Raw genomic sequence first — 20830 nt, 5'->3', positions numbered from 1 at the left:
CAGTCAGCAGAATGTGGACTTGAGCAATGAACACACAAAACATCCACAAATCAAGGCTGTAAGTCTTAGCCTTAGATTAAATTAATAACCTGACTGATAGTTAAATCAGATTTGTACTGGTCTCAGAGAGTCAGCTGGGGAATTAGGCACCTGGGCACTGTGTGAATGTTGCACGAAAAACAAAGTATTGATCAAACAATGATGAAAATCATAGTTTTACCAAATAGATAACAGTTATAAAACTGACCCACTTCTGGAAGTAATGCCCACTGCAGTAACAAGGAATCTCCTTGGAAACCATATAATCTCTAAAATAGAAATGAATTTTCAAGTTGTACCTCTATAGATTTTAAATAGAGATGAATCCTACTCATCTATCTTTGCGCATATTTTTTAACTGTCCAAAAAAGTGCTGTTGCTTTCACAAATTACTAATTTAGTATGTGGCTAGTTATTCTTGTCCTCATGGTGCTAGCATTACTCAAAGAAATAAAATAGCTCTATTAACCATTTCAGTTCACATGACTGCCTATTACTAAAAATTCCCAGTAACATTTATATTTATATTTCAATATATGAAGGCATTTGTCACTGTGCTGCAGCATCTTTATAAATGCTCCATCTAATTCGTCACCTCATCCATCTCCCTTTTTCCTTCCTGGCAGTTTATGTCAGGAATCAGCAGTGGCAATGGTGTGCAGTTGACAATGCTGCTGAAAATGTCTTCCACCAGGGACAGGTGGCACATGGCCAGGATTCCCAGTGGGGCACAGGGGCAGCTTGGTATTTACCTCATGCTTTTCCATGCCCTTCTGCCTTTAGGCTGCTGGGAGGCTGGCTGGGCTACTTTCCTCCTCCTGGGAGCCATTACCTAGATAAATGTGATGCGCTGCCTGCAGGAATAAAATGTGCGTACAAAAGCAAATGTGTTGTAAATTTTGACCTCCTTTTTCTAAAGAAAAAGAAGGGCTTCATTTCTTCCTGAGCCTCTGCACACAATGACACCTTCCAAAGTGATCCCAAATAGCTATGCAAACGTGGCACACATTTTTTATCTCGCTCTTCAGATCCACTGACGCTCTGTCACGCAGTTCATTCACACCAGGCTTTTCAGGATGCACAAGCAGTTCCTGCAAGCAAAGCTTAGACAGAACAAGCTTACATAATTTGTAAATAAGAGGCTACCTTGAAAATTGGACCTTTTTCTCTTCATGTGGTCTTGCCTCCAATATACTTACCATCTTTTAAGTAAATACTTTTTCTGTAAAGCAGCAGCTTTAACATCCATGCTATGCTTTCAGATGCTTGAAGTGAAAACTGTTTCTAGGAAGAAAATTTGCCTATTCTTTACTGCTTTATGGCCAGCATTCATTTAAGTATGCTTTTGCTATTGCATTACTTACATTTTTTTAGTCTACAATGTTTCATGTTTACTAGATCAGCAAATAATCAAGGTCTTTAGATTTCTCTGGAATGTATTTTATTTCTCTCCCAAATAAATGCCTCTATTTAAATAGCTTTTACCGCTATAATGCAAAATACAAATAAAATGGAAACAGTTTTTTCTGCTAATCCACATCTGCCTGAGTGTAATTACATGACACATGCTGGTTAAGCACAAAAATTTTGAATAGACAGCTTTTTAATTAGGCATATACATTGGGTCACAGTAGAATTAAAATGGGTTCTAAGAAAAAAAAATTAATTGTATAAAAATGGCACCTGCTTACTCAACAGATCTGAGTCTTGGGTAAAGTTGCAGACAAGTGTCTGTCTCACATATTTGTGTTGGCCCCTGAAGCAAAGTTCAGAGCCACTGCTCAGTCCTTCATGACAGGAATGATGAAGTCCAGTGGTGGGAACAGATTTTAGCCCAAGTTATCACCCCTACAATGCTGTTTGTACAAATACTTGCTCAAATCTGACAAGCAGATGATTTATATCTGTTGTTCAGGTTTCAGAAAGAGGAAAATCTAAGCCTATTTTATGTCAGTTTGACTGCCTGAATGCCTAAGAATACATGTTGGCTTGACTTTTTGTCCGATTTAAAGAACTAATAAATTATAATAATCATCATTAATGATTGATTAAATAAATAATAATTTTATTTTTATCATATATTATTATCACTTTTCCCCCTGAACCTCAGTTTCCAGAGTTCAGTAGTGAAAGAAGGAGCTGTGGAGAGTGGTTACCTGTCAAACACAAGTAAAACTTTCTGTTTGTGATGAAGCCTGGGAAATGGGTCAGTATCAGCAGTGATATTTTAATGGACTATTTAGTGTTCTCACATGCCAGCAAGAGGTCCTGAAACTATTTCTGAATGCAGAGGCAGCTGCCCATTATGTCTCCTAGCAGCTCTTTTCATTTCACTGTGGCTGCTGCAGTACTGTCTATCAGTGAAAGTTGTTATAAAGCTGATAATAACGTGGTCAGTTTTAAATTTAGTTCTTTTCATCAGCAGCTGTAATTATTGAGTTATTGAATGCATGTACTTCTCCCCAGGTTGCCTTTTTGATATGTTTTAGCAGTTAATCTAATGTTCCCCTTTAGAAGAACTAAGTATTTTCTTGGCAGGTGCTTTAAGTATTTCAGTACTAATACACAATAGTCATCTTACACGGCAATCTCCTTTAAGAAGTTGTTGTAATTCCAAAATTTTTATTTAAAAATAAGGGTAATTTTATACCAAGTATTAACAAAATTAGGGTGTTTTTTTTGTTTTTTGTTTTTTTTTTTTTTTTTTTTAATACTAATCAGGCTGCCATGAACTACAGGACCCTAGGCTTTATCTTTTGCCCATAAAAGTCAGGCAATCAGATCTCAGCAGCTAGAGCTAAATAGGTTTTACAGGGTTCTGTGGTGAGTCAGAGTACAAGAAATAAGAGAATTTCTGTTTATGCAGAACTTTCTGGAATCTTTTGCAGCCAAAAAAAGCCACTTCTAGCCATTTGTAATGGAAATTATTTATTCACACACTGGATTAACATCTATGGCAAGTGGAGGGAAGTTGAGTCTCAAAGTTTCAGAATGTTGTTTGTCTGTTACTGTCACACACTAGTTCTCTGTACTGCTGCTTGTAAATGTGTGTGTGAATGTGAAAATGGCTCATTTCTTACAAATCTTCCTTCATGACCATCAATCACATGCTGTTGTTATTAAAATTATCCACACGTTTCATATTTTGATACTGGAAACGTGCTCTGAATTCATGATTAACAGGCTCTAGTGCCAGCAATCTTGCAGCACTCTGCAGAAAGAGAAGACAAGGTCACTGCTGAGAAGTGACAGAAATATCTGGTAATGACAGTAGAGAGTGTGGGTGGGCAGGTGAAGGGAAAGCTTCAGCGATGAAGTAATCATGTATTGCCAGCTCTGAAACTGATGCAAAGTATGCATATGCAGCATTTAGATTATATGGGTGAGAAATGCAAGTGGGAATAAGTAATGCTGGAGAAGCTAGCAGAGTTTATGTGGGCTATAAATGCAGCAAAAAAAATTATGCTGCCCAAGTCCTGCAGAGCTGGTGTGTCCTGTGCTGGCTTGCCAAACCATGAGCTGGTTTTAGCACCGTTGCTATTGGCTTGTGCTGGCTGCAGGGCTGTCTCCACCCCAAATCACAGCATTCTGTCATATTTTAAGCACATAAACCTAGCACTAAGAGCATGATCAAAAACCTGTCAGAAAGAATGGAGATATTTCTACTAAATTTCAGTTGAAGATCTGATCTGCACTTTTTTTCTCTGCATTCATACTTCAAAATTTAGTGAATTCTAATTAATAATGAGAATGACAGTCTAGTAGGCAATTAAATTCACTGAAGTACAGCCAGAGACCTAAGTGTACAAGGAACATAACTAGAAGAAATAGGCAAAATATTTGTATACAAATAGTGGGAACATAGGTAAGAAAATGGACAAACTTTACTTACAAAATATTTACACAGAGAACCTAGGGGTAACAAAAACCTATCAGAAACAATAACTGACATCAACTGAGTAGTACAGGTTCTTCACAAAGGAGGTACATAGAGCTGGTAGCATTGCCTGAAAATATAAGATAATTTGTGATGAAACAAGTTATGTCAATAAAACAAATTCTGTTTGCATCAAGCACTTCAAGCATGAAAAAGGTTGGGGTTTTTTTCAGAATTAAAGCTTGTGGAAAATCCCCAGGGTGTCAGATTTAATTCTGAAACATTATTGTAGAGACGAATGTAAAACAGAATCTGTCATTAAAAGATGTTGAAGCTCAGTAATTTCTTCACCAGTTACTAGTCCAACTAAAGATAATGACAGTACAGATCTGGATTTTGCTTTGAAATACATAAGTAACAAAATGGAACCTCTAATCAAACATTCAGGCACTGAGTCAATTAACATTACATGACAATAAGTAATGATCAGCACACTTTAATAAGCAAAATCAGCTAGTTAAATATATTAAATATTATGGGAGTTCATGGGGTTTTTTTGTGAAGAAGTGTAACATACTGTGTTGTATCTGACAACAGAGGACTAGGTTCAGACATCCAGGAAGTCCCCTCCAGACCCATTTTCCTAAATTTTTCAGTTAAATGCAAGAGCCTTAACTAAATCTGAGGTAACTTTAGGACAGTTTGACAAATTTTCTTGCTGTCAGTATTCTTTAAGATTCTTCAACTCAGTGCTGAATTTAGACATTGAAGATTCTGTTTTTGTGGCAGTATAGATTTTTGAGAGGTAGGCCATGGTATCTGTTGTCTGCTGGGTGTCTATCAAACCTGCCAGTTCATCTAGAGAGTCTGATTCAGATGCCTTCCCCACAGATCAGATCAGCCCTTCTGGGCTCCCTCATCCCTGAGCAGTCCCAAGTCAGATGAGGCTGGGGTGGCATGAGTACAGTTTGTACAGGCTAGTGAGGAAGATGGAACTGGAGAGCACCTGACAGAGAGGATGTTCACCCTGGAGAAGAGAAGGCTCAGAAGGATTTTATCAATTTATCACATAAATACCTGTACAAAGAAGCTGGAGCCAAGTTCTTTCCAGTGGCAAGAAAAGAGGCAATGGGCAAACACTCAAACACAGAAGGTTCCATTTGAACATCAGAAAACGTTTTCCCGCTGGGAGGATGATTGAGCACTGACTCAGGTTGCCCAGAGATGTGAAGTCTACCCCCTTGGAGGTTTTCAAAACCCACCTGGACATGATCCTGGTTCTAAGGGATTCTGATTGAGCAGGGTTTGGATACTCTGACCTCTAGAGATCCTGCCTAGCTCAATCAGCAAGCTGTAAGCAAGCTCCAGTCATTTTAGCAAATTTAATTCTAAAAGTCAGGCAAAGTTTGATGCTTAATATAAATGTTCTGCATAACTTCAGAGATACCCACTCACTGTGAAACTGTGATTTCTGGAGGCAGACTATGGCTTGCTCAGAAAATCAGACAGGAGATATAAAGTGGATCACTATTATGCTTGTCCATATGCACCCATTATTATTAGAAGCAGCAGAAGAGAACAGGCAGAAAAGATGCTACAGGAACCTTTAAGGGAGGTTTCCTAAAGCAGACAGGTTTTGAACTTTGCATTAGCATGGCACTGGCTCTGTAATGCTCTTAACTTATCTCTCTCTTCCTACCCAATGCTTAGTACTTCTCTCTGTGTCAGCAATGAGGAACTCTCAGCCTGGAAAAATTAGTTAGGTTTGGAGAAAGTACAGCTGAGAGATGAATTTGAAGGGTTTCTGAAATTAACCCCTTTTTTACTCCTTCCTGTCTCATGATCTGAAACTGTTTCTCCCCACTGCAGCCTCACTGTAGCTCCTTTCTTGGAGCTGAATTTAATAACTCATGCCCTTGTGTTTATCACACTGTCCATTCTCCATGTGACAATACAGCAGGTGGGTCCCAAGCTGCCCCACTGTGACTGAGTTAGAGCTTCAGGATTTGCCCAGCCATGCTATCCATGTCATACCTCAGAAACAACAAAGAGCTTTAAAGGTATTGATTCAGGAAATGCTGAAGGATTTCTGCTGGCCTGTGAGGGATAATGGAAGGTTGTTATTTGAAGAAGTTCTTACCCAAGATCTTCTAGTGCTCAGTTTTGCCTGTTTAGTGACTGGGGAAGGGGATACATACATACTTGGCGTGTATGTTTCCTGACTGCACTCCTTTTGCAAAAGCTAATTTCTTTTCACTACAGCTCTATATAATGTCAACTAGTTTATGTAATTTTCTGATATATCGAAACCATATTGATTTAAGTTTTATATCATAACTAATCCTATCCAAATACTTAAAGTGAGGGGTTGAAAACAGGCAATGATTTACTCGCCCAACACAAAAATTGCATTTTTCATTTTGCACTCTGCTAATGTATTGTAAGAGAGGATGAACAAACAGATTGGTCTCCTCCCACCACATAGCTGCATTGCCAGCACTCAGGGAAATAAAGACTGCATGGATTAAAAAGTCTCAAGGTTACTATTAAAGCATAGTTACTGAAACAGCAGCATGCACTGAAGAGCTCTCAGCTCAACAGAAGCAGTCCCGAGCAATGTCAGCCTCACTGCTAACGTGGGAGCCAGGCATGAGAATGCAGGTAAGATCTTTCTATACCAGGGCATGAGCAAATCATGATGAATTGCAGCCATTGCCACAGTAATTTGTACGGTGCATATTTTCTTTTAAATTCTGACTTCTGAAAACGGCTTTATTGTCAGCTGCTTGAGACAAAAGCATTAGAGTTTTTTTCAGCACTGCCTATGAAGTGACATTACTGTTTGTGCTTGTTTTGGAATCTATTTATGGTGCACATTTAAGAAAGCATTTGCAGCTCCTAAGGTTTATGTGTGTAATGCTCACAGTCATTTAAACAAACTTCCTTAGCATTTTTTCCCTAGGCAGCCTCTGAAGAAATCTTCCTCTGAATCACAGTTTGTGCATATGCAATTAATTACTGTCAGGCTGTTACACAGACTGATCATGTGGGAATTGACCATTTCATTTTCACACAGAAACAGCCTTTGCCTTTTGCTCTCACTTAGATACTGCCCTTGCATGGCATCTTGATGATGCTCTTATCCTCTGTTTGCTAGATTAGATATTTTCATTGAAGTACTTGAAAGACATAATTGCATAAATACACTTGAAGCAATTCCACCCAAACCACCTCATTCTCCCTAAGTCATTCTCATTTTATTGCAGAGTTTTCAAATACCTTTCAAAGGCTTTCTGTTGTGATGTGTAAATTTTTGAATTGTGTACCTTGTAGACATCTCATAGTATCCTGGTGATTAATAATAGGATAATAAGACAGTCTTCACTAAGAAAAATACTTTAACTTTTAGAGTTCTCAAATGAAATATCCTTTTCTTTTCCTATGAAGATGTAAACTTTTTTATGAAAGTGAAAACTGAATGTGGGTCATCAAACTATTCTGAATATTTTTTGCACTGATAACTCGTTTTTATTTTAATATGTGCCTTAACAGTACGTGAAAAATTATTTATGGCTATAAATATATAGATCTATTCTAACACCAAGAAGAATCTTGAACTTATTTCTGAGCATTTCAGTAACAGTAGATGGTTGGTGCATGGGCAATATGGGGACCCATAAATAGCCTATTGACTTAAAGAATTCTGCTTCTATATGCTCAGACTGGTAGGTCTGCTATACATGAGACAAGATTTGAAAGTAAAGGTCATATCTTTAGAGCTGCTTAGGTGAAAATATTAAACTGATTTTCATATATTTGCCTAGATTTTTCTAATGTTAAGCTATTGAACCCACCAAAAAAATTTGTTGTGTCATTGTCCTTGAGCCTTTTGGCTACAACAAAATGCCATGAAACATCTCTATATTATGTAAGATAGATAGTTCATGCCTAGAATAGGAAAAGACAGTAGCAGTTCTGAATGGCTGATGGCAAGTAATCACATTTAACAGAAAAGTGTCAATATCATGATTAGTGCAAAAACTGTTTCCTTATGCACATGCATACACAGTCTTGAATTGCTATTCATTGATTCTGAAGTCCAGGAATACTTACTTTTTCTTTTTCTTTTATTCTTCACCAAGCATTGATATTTCTTGACAACACAGTTTCCAAATAATCATTCACTTTACCTTATTAAAAAAGTAATCTATAGAGACTGCACTGAAATAAGTTGGAAAAAAAGGGAGGAAATGTCAGGAAAAAGTGAATGTCTGGGTCCATCTAAATTTTCCATCTGTGAGCTTACAGAGAAAATAACTGGTATTGTCATTGTGTCTTTGTATTACATTTACTGCCAGACAAATTTTACTTTTTTGTCTCTCCTATATGAGTCAGTATGTTGATTGAATTTATCATTTTTTTTTAGTAGACTTCTATCTCATTCAAAGAAAAATGCACTGCATATACAGCAATTGAAGTTGTCTCATGTTGTCACTGTTTGTTCTTCTCGTTCTAGGTGATGTGATTGTCTATATTAATGAAGTTTGTGTCCTTGGACATACTCACGCAGATGTAGTCAAACTCTTCCAGTCTGTTCCTATTGGTCAGAGTGTCAACTTGGTGCTATGTCGTGGATACCCTTTGCCCTTTGATCCTGAAGATCCTGCCAACAGCATGGTGCCACCCCTTGCAGTAATGGAGAGGCCTCCGGTAGTGGTAAATGGAAGACATAACTATGAAACTTATTTGGAATACATTTCTAGGACTTCTCAGTCTGTTCCAGACGTAACAGATCGACCACCACACTCCTTGCACTCCATTCCAGCAGATAGTCAGCTTGATAGCACATTCCCACCACCTGCCCATGATGATAATGTATCAATGGCTTCTTCTGGGGCCACCCAAGCTGAACTCATGACCTTAACCATTGTGAAAGGGGCCCAGGGCTTTGGCTTCACTATAGCAGACAGTCCTACAGGACAGAGGGTGAAGCAAATTCTAGACATTCAGGGATGTCCTGGTTTGTGTGAAGGTGACCTCATTGTTGAGATCAACCAGCAGAATGTACAGAACCTGAGCCATGCAGAAGTAGTGGATATACTTAAAGAATGTCCTGTTGGAAGTGAAACTTCTTTGATTATCCATAGAGGAGGTAAGTTTGGAAAGTCTGTACAATTACAAAAATGTGTGTAAAAGGTTCTAAACCATAAAGACATACATATACTCACTACATCCTTGTTTGCTAGTTTGGAAATTAATTTCCATGTTGTGGGAAGTAACACCATTGGTTTTGGAAAAGTGTGTCTGTAATTAAGTATCCTAGGCAAAATCTTACAGTTTGTTGTACATTCCTTTATGTGTTTTGAGTGTCAATGGTCCCATCTCTGTATAAGAGTAAAGCTAGGCCAGTTCCAGAACTTTCACCCCATAATAGTTTGTGTGGTGTCTGCAGCAAACTCACGTAGTCCCAAAGCAGTGCTGCAAGCTTTAGATATAGTTGTATGTATTGACTCACTAATGTAGATCAAACTCAGAGCAATTTATTTGCCCTTTACAAGGTTACTGGTTTTCCTAAGCCACTTTGCCTCCATTCTTTGTAAAAAATTTGTACAACAGTTGTTGGGGTTATTTTTTTTCCTGGTAACAGAGATCCATGGTATCTATTTCTCTGATTTAAAAAAAAAATAGCTTTTAGCAACTTGTTTTTTCTCACCAGCCTGACACAGTAAGTTTGAATGTTCACCATTGGAAGGGGAGAGTGAAGACATCCATAAAGAAGCAATAAGAACAGAAAAAGAGTTAAAAACTTGACAGAGATTTCATAGCTTTTATTATTTTAGCCAAACAAAATTTCTTTGGTGGTTTGAGGTGAGCACCCATCCTAACTTATTATTACCTGAAGTAAATAATGATTGAATTTTTTAAATTAAAAATCTTTTTTTTCTCTAAAGGCATTCATATGTCACTTAATGTACATTAATCTGTGCTTCAAAAGAAAAAGAAAAGGATCCTATGCTCAAAGATGCAAAAATACTAACTACTTTCCTTATGAAGAATAGAAATTGGGAAGTGAAGCTTTAGTGTTTGCATATGCCAAATGTTTATCATTACAATACCTAAAAATCCTTAGAATAAGGAATATAGTACATTATATCAAACTGCAGAAGTAACAAACATAAGGTGATTGTAGGAGATCTATAGTCACATAGTCAATAATGGCACATAGTCAATAAAGTATTTTTCAGGTATATATATATATATATTAAAAAGAATGATTTACAAGAGACAGAATGTGATATTTCCTTGGAATGAAACCAAATTAGGACGATAATTAAATTAGACTCACTGTAGTATATGGACTTGAAGAAAGTTAATTGTTGTATTCATTGGTATTAAATCTTGTTGTCCTTAATGGCCATTAAGAATCTTGAACAATAGAGTAAGCAATATTTTTTTTATTAAGTTGATAAATTAGGGAGCATTTCATAGCCAAAAAAGAGCATCAGGATGATTAGAAGTGTTAGTGTAACCCCAAAAAGGTGGAATTTTATTTTGAAAAAGGCAGGATAATCACCCTCTAGAGGAAAACAATTTAGAACACCAGTCTTCAGAGAGAAGTGGAGTGTGAAATCCAGCATGCTGAACAAGCCTGGGTAATAATATACAACAAAATAGGTATTTCAGCAATCAGTGTAGGACAGGAGCAAAAAAAACCTGAAGTAGCCACATACTCAAGCCCTAGAGGATAATTGCTCTCTCTGAGGAGAATTTTATTCGTAGATCATTGATTCATAATCAAAACATGATAGTTGAACATTGATCAACATGATAGTTTAACAAGTTCTGGTACATTAACTGAGCCGTGGTTATTTCCTGCATGTGGCTGTGGCAGGTAGGAGATGCTGCACTGAGCTCAACGCGCGACAAAGGCACTGAGAGTTCACAGCATCTCCTCTGTCTCAGGCCAAACACTGAGGTACAGCTCCTTCCCCTGCCTCAGTGACACATCCTAGCTCCACGTGCAGTAGCATTTAACCCTCTGCTGCTGGGGCAGGAAGTGGTTGGATGCTTTAGAGAAAGCAAGGTAGAGAAAGAGAGCGTTTTGTTCATGATAGAACAATTACCAAGACTAAAGCAAATGTGTGGAAATACTGCAGTGTCATTAAACTTGATGGGTGGTACAGAACAAATATGAGTTTACTATCATAAATTTTTGTACATCAGAAATATTGAGTATAACTCAAGATTGTGACACTACAAAATTAAAATTTTTTAAAAGTTCACTTTTTTGCTTGATTCAAAAGAACTGAAAAAAATAATGTATGAATCAAACCTACTCTACCTAAGAGATGGCTAAATCATGTCTTAACACAAATATGAGAACTGTTTTAAGATGAAAACCAGGGTTTTGTTTCTTTTTTTTTTTTCATCTATTCATAGGAAAAGGGAATTTATGTGACTAACTACACACCCAGAATGCAGGTTATTATGTGTGTGTTGGTCGTCGTGTCTCCTTTTATAGTCCTTGTGCAGAAATGGACTTTTCTATGATGTAATTCATGTAATTCCACTGTAGATGTTTCAAATAAGTCAGGTATATCTAAGTATATCTTAAACTACATTTGCTGCTTGACTGATTGTAAAGGGAGTAGGGGATGACTGATTCAGGTGTATGTGTCTATCCAATATGTTATGAATAATAAACAGGTGGTAAGATTTGGTCATGTGAGATAATCTAAACACAAAACCAAATACTTAAAGAAACTTCCTTTGACTCAAATATTTTGCCAGTGACATCAGTAAATCAAGGCATACTTTCTCATTACTCATGGATCCAAGTTTTAGTTTATTATCTTTATGTGTAATGAACTTGAATTATGCCATCCTTTTCCACCATTGCCTATGCATCCTGTCTTTAATGTCTCATTTTTAAGATTAAGACCAAAGGGCTGTTCCTGCCTGTGGAGGAGGGCTGTGTTTTGCATAGGTTTTTGTGTTTCCTTGTAATGTTTCTGTCTGTGATATGAATATGGCCTGACTGGACACCTAGTTGTGGCATTAGGTATGCCACAAATCCATTTCTGTAAGTGACTTAATTTCTCTCTCATCCAGCCATCTTATCTACATTGCAGACAAGAAACAGATTGAAATTGGCTGAGATTTATTCTCACTACAGGAAATAGTATCTCACACTGGAAAAAATACTCCCTTGGATGCGCACAGTATGCATGCTACAGCATTTTAAAAACCATTGTCCCACAAGCTTAAAAGGTCAACAGCCAGAGTGTGCAGGAGAAGAAAAGGTCTGCATGTCTCAAAACAGTACTCAAATTTGAAGAGGCCAATAGAATCTCTCTCACCATCACCAAACAGAGACTTGTCATGGGGTACAATCCTGATGGAGCAAGTCCCACAGCTCAGTCAAGTCATTTTAAGATTTCTGAAGCAGAAGTAGCAATCTATCTGCTACAAAAACAAAATGGTAATGGAAGTAATACACTTCTCTATCAAAGGAAAGAATTTCTCTAGCACTGGCTAGGCCTCTTACTGTCTTTTTCTTGTTTATTGGAAAAGTTCTTTGCTAAGTAGATGCACCATAATAGTTCGCTATCTTTACATCTGTTTTTGCTGAACAGCCATATTGTTTCCATTGATTACTATGAGCTGACAGAGGTGTTTGCACTGAAAAACAAAAACTAAAATTGGTGGAAAAGTTAGTGGAAAAGTGTTACCCAAAAAAAAAAAAAAAAAAAAAAGGAAAAAATTATTATAAATGAAAGAAAGTAACACCCGAAGATATTTACTCCTTTCCAGCTTTGCTTCAGGCTTTACACTTTATCCTCAGCTTCTGCAGTAGATTTCATTGAGTTTAGGCTGCTGAAATAGTGTGGAAGAGCTCTTGAAAATCAGTCTTTCTGAATGTAGATCATAAATTCTGAATTAGTCCAGTGCTACTGAAAAACAGCACTTAGTGGTTAAAGTGGTATGTAGCAAATTTATGTGGAGCAAAATATTGAGTAATGAGGACTTCAAAAACTAGGTTTGGCACATTCTACTAATTTAACTATCCGTGTATTTGACATATGCCACCTCATTTGGAAAGTACCTTCGAAATATATGGACCTATAGACAGCAGCCCAGCTCCAGAAGTGTTCCTGTCTAAAAAAGAACTGATAGATTCAAATCTAGATCCATCAAGACTATGTCTGAAATGCTGTTGTTAAGGAAACCTGCAGACAAGCCAGGACTGATTCATGCAGTTATGGCAACTCATAGCAGGTGCTGAGAGCGAAACATTAAATGCAAAAAGTGGGAGGCTGACAAAATTCCTACATCAGATGGCTATTTTGTAAGCATGGAATCAGAAAATGGTATGATCCAAACTGGCTGTGAGAAAGTGAGAATGTTGGTATGAAACTGAGCCAGAGAAGTGACACACTGTGGACACTGTTTAATTGTTAGCCCAGTCCTGGTGTGGGACTGGACTGCCAGCAGCCAGTGTCACCGTGGCATGGCATGGGAAATAGTGAGGGCCACGTGCAATGCACAGCCAAGGTGAGGAGGCAGAATTTAACTACATGCTTGTCAATTGTGTGAATAAAAGGAAGGCAAATTAGCTTTCTCAGATATTGTATAGATCTTACTTGAAATGTGTAACTCCTTAAAACCACTAACAGATACCAGTACATCACATGCAGCATCAGCAATTTCAAAAACAGGCAGAAATTTCACCAAAAAAATCTCTGAATATTCTAGTGAAAAACACTAACCCCTCAAAATAAGCAGACTTAGTGGAAGGAGCCCTCCATCCTCAGTTCCCTTTCCATGGACTTATTTCAAATTTTCCAGTTTTGCCTTTTTCCCATAGAGGTTTGCTGTTTTTTTGGTTTTTGTTTTTTGGTTTTGGTTTTTTTTTTCTTTGTTTTGGGTTGTTTTTTTGGCCAGGACTGCTGTGTGTTTCAGTTCCTCTGGTCAGGAAAGCTCATGCTTCTTTATCTCAGGTTGTTGCCTTTTAGGAAAGCTGCACAAGCTGAGGCAGCACTAGTCTGGCCCAGGAAATTCTGATCTCTTTGTTCCATGACCTCAGCCCACTGCTGAGGTCTCTGTGGCTTTTATTCTCAGTCTGCAGTTCTTCATACAAAATAATAAGAGTCCATGTTGCAAACTGGAGACCCTGTATCCCATGGCATGCTCATCCCCAGTTCAGGACTTTCTAGTCAACAGTCCTGAGGATTTAAAGAAATTCAATTCTTGGAAGTATGATGTAGGTTTTTGATTTGGGACTTACAGAGTTTTTCCATCATCCTACTGTCTCTACTGTTTTACATCCCTCAGTCAATGGAAAAATTTTCCTTTCCAGTCACTTCCTAAAGGAACCCAATCTTGGCTTATTTGCATCCTATGGTACTCTAAATTAACAGTAGTCTATTCATACTTGTCTGGTTCACAAAGTTCTGCTTCTTTTATTGTTTCTGAGAGGAGATTTTGGGACAGACAAGGTCTCACATCTCTTCCTGTTTCCTGATATACTTTCTTCTCTCCAGATGCTTACTTCAACTGTATATCTGCTCCTGATCCATTTCCTCCTATTTGCTGAAAGCAGTCTAATGTTGAGAGGAATATTTGGCAATATCTGCATTTTTAGCCCTCCTGTGTTCTTAAATGCCACATGTATTTCTTGTTTGTGAGCTTAAGGGACATTTTGTCACACAAAGGGAATGTGCACATGAACTCAGCAGTGAACCACAGACCCGTTTGAAGTGAACCACATGATCCATTGATACCTAGAAATTGGAGACATCAATGCCTTCTGTCGAACATGCTGCTGACAGCATCCTCTTACAATTTTCTCTTTCCAATTTGCCACACCATTTTTGCCTTGCCATCCCTCTAAGTGCTCTGTTGTTCCTGGATCCATCTGCTTTAAAAAGGATGGAAAACAAAGGTTCATAGCTGACCTTTTGCCTTTCCATCTCAAAATTAGGAGTTTTTATGGTATCATAAGCTCAACAGTTTCCTCAGCATGATTTCTCTGTAAACATATTCTTCTCATGCTGGCTTTTGAGTTGTTTCCCTTTTTTTGTGCTCATTTTTGTTGCTATTTTAGCTACTGAAGCCAAAAACATTTAATGATCAAAAATACTGTGAGTCATGCTATATTGTCCACTTTACTGACTTTTCTGTTAGAGGTGATGTTGCCCTTTTCCCAGCCATGGACACTTGCCCCTTCCTACCTTCCCTACATAGAAATCAGAATTATCTGCAAATTTTTTTCTTAGCAGCCTTGTGAGAAGGACAGTTGTCTTTCCTTTGTTAATTCCCAAAATAAAATTTCTGAAAGATTATTAGAAAATACCGTTAACATGCAACAAAAAAAACCCTGCTGTTAAATTATCAAAAATTCCTGAAGCACTGCTTTCCTGACACATTTTTACAAGATATGTCTCACCTTGCAGAGTATCATATTTTTAACTGTGAGATATATACTCTCCTAGCAACCTTTCAATTATTTGAATCCTTTTTGCCCTACACCTTGAGACTGTTTTACACTTTATATTCACTTGAAATATTTCTTGTTGCAATTATCTGGTACAAAATTTTTTTTCAATAAATATTACACATTATAGCAGGTAAACAAAAATAAATTACTTATAGAGCCTTGTTTATGAAGGGATTCAATCTAAATCTTTTTACTGAGAGAAGTTTAAACCTTACAGTAACCCAGGGGATGAGAAATTTGAACAGGAGGAGTTAGGGCAGGAGACCAGTTATCCTAAAATTTGCACCAATTAAACTTTCATATCTTTTCTTGTGTAGCTCTGATTAGCTGTGAAACAGTGTGCAGTGCTTCCATATTTCTGAATAAAAGATAAAGACATCCTTAATGAATATGGATTCCTGGAAAAATAGACATTAATAATAGTTAGTAGCTGTTACACTGTATTACTAGAAGTAGTACTAATTGCATTGCATTTCAAAGTGGTAGTGCTATGGTTTTGTTGCTTCTTTCTTATTAATCTTTGTGCACTGTGTGGTACATTTGTGGATAATTTTGCAAAGCATTAGGTAAACTCTTTTTACATATACTACACAGAAGGTTTTTAATGGCTCTTAGAAAGCATTTTGTTTCAAAAGTGCTTTTATCACTGGTGAAACTGTTTTCTAATGAAGGCTTATATGGGCTGTGTGAAATTTGAACAGTGCTTCTATTAAAACTTGGGGACATTTCTCCTAGGGATATGTGTGCCTAACTCTTGCTGACATTGGGAGGAATTGGTTTGCACACTGGAGAAATAAGTCCCTGTAGAAAACCTTTTAGCAAAAAGAAACACAAGAGTGTAGGCATTTATTGTCATCATTGCATGCCACAAGAGGTAACTACCAGTGCTCCAGTGGCTGTTCTGCCATTAAATTCTTACACCCAAAAGGCTGCAAACAGTGAGCAGTCAGACATTAGAGTTAGTAGGACTACAAAGAGACTTACTTTTCACACAGGACTTGTGCAGAGCTGCCCGAACTCTGCCTTCAGAGCAGGCAATTGCTCTTGAGGAGTGCAGGGCACGTTATTGTGTGCCAGCTACAGCCGACGTCACTCTAGAACCCAAGAGCTCCACTGGCAGGACTGCAGACTGGTTTCAGTCTTACTGGTATTATTTAGTGAATTCACACAAATTGAAGAACAATTTGTTTGAGAAAACAGACTTTTTGGCTTGCCTACCTTGGAGTCTGGCCAGGCCAGAGAAGTTTCTCCTCTGCACTTGCAAGCAGTATTATGAGAAAACTTAATGGTATTATCTTGGAGTGTGCATCTCAGTGAAAGATTACATCTTTTGAAGCCAGATACCTCCCAAGCATGGTACATGGGAGAGCCTACTGCAATGCTGAGGGATGAAGAAACATTGGGTTTTTCCCCAGTCACCCCTAGTCTAGTTTCTAAGAGAATCTAAGAGAATCTCACCTTCTTCAGAGGCGATTTGGGAGATCTCAGCCTAAGGATGGAGAACTACAGAGCTGGACTCTATAAAAGTACCATACAACCTGTGCTTGTGTACTGAGGCATGTCTAAAGTTTAGTCTAAATGTGTTGAACAATGTTTTTGTTGGTTCAGTACAATGTAATGTCCTATTAAACAGCATTTGTTGGGCTTCCAAATCTGTTGTCAAAGTACATTGTGTAGATGTTGTGATGTGGTGATTTGTAAAATAGTGCAATATTTTATAGTAATAAAGTAAGCTAATACACTATGAAACAAGTGACTACATTATCTATTGTACTACAGCCTTGAGACACAGCACTGGGGAGATGGGAAGGTGTGCTTTTCAGGCACTTCCTAAGCCACAAAACTCTCTTGGCCCCTATGGTTTGCATATCCAGTAAATATGAAACTAAATTAGTCTTCTAAATGAGGTGTTAATCCCTGTACAATTCTTTGAGCACTTTTCATTTACATTCTTAAAAAGGGAAGGAAGGCTTTAACAATGGCTACGCTTGCCCTCTATGATTCATGCTCAACATTTTTTTTTAATTTTTTTATAAACCAAGATTATAACATTTAATAAATACAACACTGGCTTCCCAGGAAACCTTTGGCTGACTCATAATTCAAACTCAATCAAAACCAGCACCAGGATTCATAACCTTTTGTTGTGTCACCTTCAGTTTACAGTTTTAAAAAAGTACATGGAAGCCAAAGCTGCCAGGCACAAATTCTGAAAGTTGACTCCAAGTATATCCAAAACAGATTTCTAAAGGAAATAAATTGCTTTCCAAAGCCAAATTTTTCATAAGTTGGAACAGTATTTCAGCACAGAAGAAACATACTGTGCAGTGTTCCTGTTTGGTAAATGAGAGAAATATTGACTTTTACTTCTTTGTTACCTTTAAAGACCATAAGCTAAAAGAAATCAAGCTTTCTTTACATACATTCTCAGGGTCACCTTTTTTTTAATGTGTATTTCACATTGATGCAAATTATAGTCAATGGACTTATTAGAATATTTTTCTATATTTTAAGCATTTTTAATTGCATTTCATGTATTCTAGACTGAACACTTCTAAAAATTCTCAGATAATTAGAAAAATACTCTCTAGGCATGAATACAAACACAGATACAAAATATTTGAATGAGAAAATATTTTCATCATCTTTACATCCATTCTATCAATTAATTTCCATTTCTATAATTAGGGTTTTTTCATAGCAGAAAATTTGATAATGTTTTAATTTGATAAATGATGATGACAATAATAATAGTAGTAGTAGTAATATTAATAATAATGCCATTTTCATTAAAGAATTTTTTTTAATTATTAAGTAATACTTCAGGGATTATTTGACATCATAGAAAAGGTTTGCTGATTATGACAATACTGCAGTATTGTCTTTATTTTAATAGTTTAACTAAATTCACTCATCAATATAAAGCCAATATCTTTTTCTTACAACCCCTTCATAACTTCCGTATTTTAACTTGTTCTCAATAAATTTGATTATTTTAGGCATCTGGGGCCAAGCAGTGCCTCTCTACTGCAATTTAAACATAATCATATCTCTGAAGTACAGCAAAAGACACCTTAAGCTGTTCCTTAAGGGGGAAAAAAGAATGACCAGTTGAGGAAGTGTAAACATGATCCTAGTGCGGTGGTGTACCAGAAGACCCAGGTTCTCTTTTGCATCACTCTTAAGCCTCACAGGAGTTAACATCTCGTGTTCTCTGGAATAAGTATGAGGAATTACTTAGTGAAAATAGAAAGATCCTGGCAGATGACTCAGTTGTTTAGCCAAAATGTAGGAAGATTACATTGATGGAAGGCCCTAGAGCAGCCCAGAGAGAATTCTGGGAAAAATCCACAGGGCTTTGATCTGTGGCCAAAACAAATGTGGCAGAGTCAAAGATGGTCATCTCCATCCAGTTTCTGCCACTCCTCACTAGCTGTTTCCATGTTTTACCCAGTCCTTCCTCAGTCTGCATGTTTACTGCTTGTCGTTCTGGCTCCATTTTCCCTTGTTTAGCAATTCAGAGAAATTGCCATTCTTGAATGTCAGCCCAGCCTTTGAACTTAGCCTTGCTTTGAGCAAGAGGTTGGCCTAGCTGAGATCCAACTGTCCCTTCCACTATAAACACTTGGAATATTCTGTGGTTTTCCATACTGCTCATATTTAGGCCAAGGGTGCTAAAAGAGAGGGTCTCTGATTGAACAAATAATCAGCTGGATAATTTTAAACTCCTTCCACAGTACTTCTCAGAGAGAAAGAGAAGCTTTTTAATCTTCTCTCCTTATTACACCACACTGAATATATATTTCTTTATATATGAGAGTTGTTTAAAAGTCAATGCAAGCAGGAAGAATGGTGACATGCTTTTTGATTTCAGCTTGCCAGATGTGTTTCTTGAGATTAAATAAACAACAAATTATTCTTCCACTGTAATTGAAAAATAATGCAGTGTTTATTTACTTTTTTTGTAGCATCTCTGAGGTATCTCAGTGGCTTGTGGGGTTGGCTCTAAAATAGAAACACTTGGAGAGTCTGACATAGCTAATATTCACTGCATGACCACCAACTGGAATGATTATTTCTACTAAAGTTAATCTTGAATAAGCAAGAGGTTTCTCTTGTAATTTGTTCATTGCATATCAGGCTTTTAACTTTATCAAGTCCTTCATCCCAATACCATCACATTAGGATGTGTTGTACTGAAAGAAGAACCATCTAAATACAGCTTCAGTCAATAGGGTCTTTTTTAACCATTCATCTCACAGTGATTAATTGATTCTATGTTTTTTCACATGTCCCTAAAGGCAGATAAGCCGCAAATGTTTTAAATGCAACATCCTTCAGCCTGTCTTCCCGGTCTTTCCTTGCAACTCATAATGCCACGTTCTCCTCAGCACTTGTTATCAGGGATCCTGTGTAGGCAGCTGCAGTGAATCCTTCCTCATCTGCTCTGGGCAGCAAGTAGGGACTCTTTGTGGTGAGGGAAACAGGCATCTCTATGGTGCCATGCAGCTTCTGTAAACATCTAAAGTAGCAGAAATCAACTGTATTATAAAAGAGCCTTTTCTTCCTTGCTGATTATTAAAGTTTTTAAAACTCACCTACCAATATTTCAAATTTAAATTTCTACTCACTTTTGGCCAGATGAATCCCAACTTAACTGTAAAACAGATTTCTAGTCTACATGAGTCAAAATATTTACCCCTACAGCCAGTGGTGGAAAACAGGCAGTGGTGGAAGATGACTTAAATAATTTTATTCAGTCACTGTATAGGCAGCTTGTTCTCTGGGTTTGCCCATTATGCTCACAGATTGGAAGGAAGTCTGGATGGGAGCCTTAGGTTAACTGACAACTTCATCTGACAAGCCAGATGAACAAGGGTGCATGGGATGACTCCTGCCCACACACCAGAGGCAAGCATAGGTGATAATCAAAGTTATTAAAAACCCCTGCATTATCACAAAAGATGAAAGTTATCTCCTGCAGTAAGGCTAAATCTGGAATCCCATTCATGCTACTATAGCAAACAGTCTAGATTTCTTTATAAAAGTGAAGTTAGAAATGTACAGTACATAAAATATTTTGTATTAAATATATATTAATATATTTATTAATACTTAAAGTTTTATTATAAAATTTAATTGGTTTTACATAATGGACTTTTGTAATTCTTTATATCCAACAACTCCCCTCCTTACCTAAAAATGGAAACAAGTAAAATTATAATGGCTTACATCGGATTGGAAGATTGCTTCACTTATCAATCTTTCGACCTAATTATAAGTAGAAAATCAGTGACAGAATTTATTTTTAATGAACTATCTCTAGGAAAAGTTCTTGCCTTCTGACTAAATGCACTTTCTTTGAAAGTCCTATTAAAAACATAAAGTCAATACTGGTAAATTTTGCAGCTGGC

At 37.2% G+C, this 20830-nt stretch overlaps 1 protein-coding gene across 17 annotated transcripts in view; it reads left to right on the top strand.

Annotated features, from left to right (window-relative positions):
* The window catches only part of MAGI2 (membrane associated guanylate kinase, WW and PDZ domain containing 2), a 719010-nt gene that overhangs the window by 587975 nt on the left and 110205 nt on the right, over positions 1-20830 (top strand). For 16 of the 17 annotated variants that reach the window (XM_064702931.1, XM_064702927.1, XM_064702935.1 and 13 more), the window contains one exon: positions 8433-9068. The exons of the other annotated variant lie outside the window; for it this stretch is intronic. In XM_064702931.1, coding sequence (XP_064559001.1) covers positions 8433-9068 — 636 coding nt within the window. The remainder of the gene's footprint in view (positions 1-8432; positions 9069-20830) is intronic. 17 annotated transcript variants of the gene reach the window in all.

Source organism: Zonotrichia leucophrys, chromosome 1A (assembly GCF_028769735.1).
Source record: "Zonotrichia leucophrys gambelii isolate GWCS_2022_RI chromosome 1A, RI_Zleu_2.0, whole genome shotgun sequence".
NCBI classification, from domain to species: Eukaryota; Metazoa; Chordata; class Aves; order Passeriformes; family Passerellidae; genus Zonotrichia; species Zonotrichia leucophrys.
The sequence above is the reverse complement of the archived record's forward strand: the minus strand, read 5'-3'. Positions and strand labels throughout refer to the sequence as shown.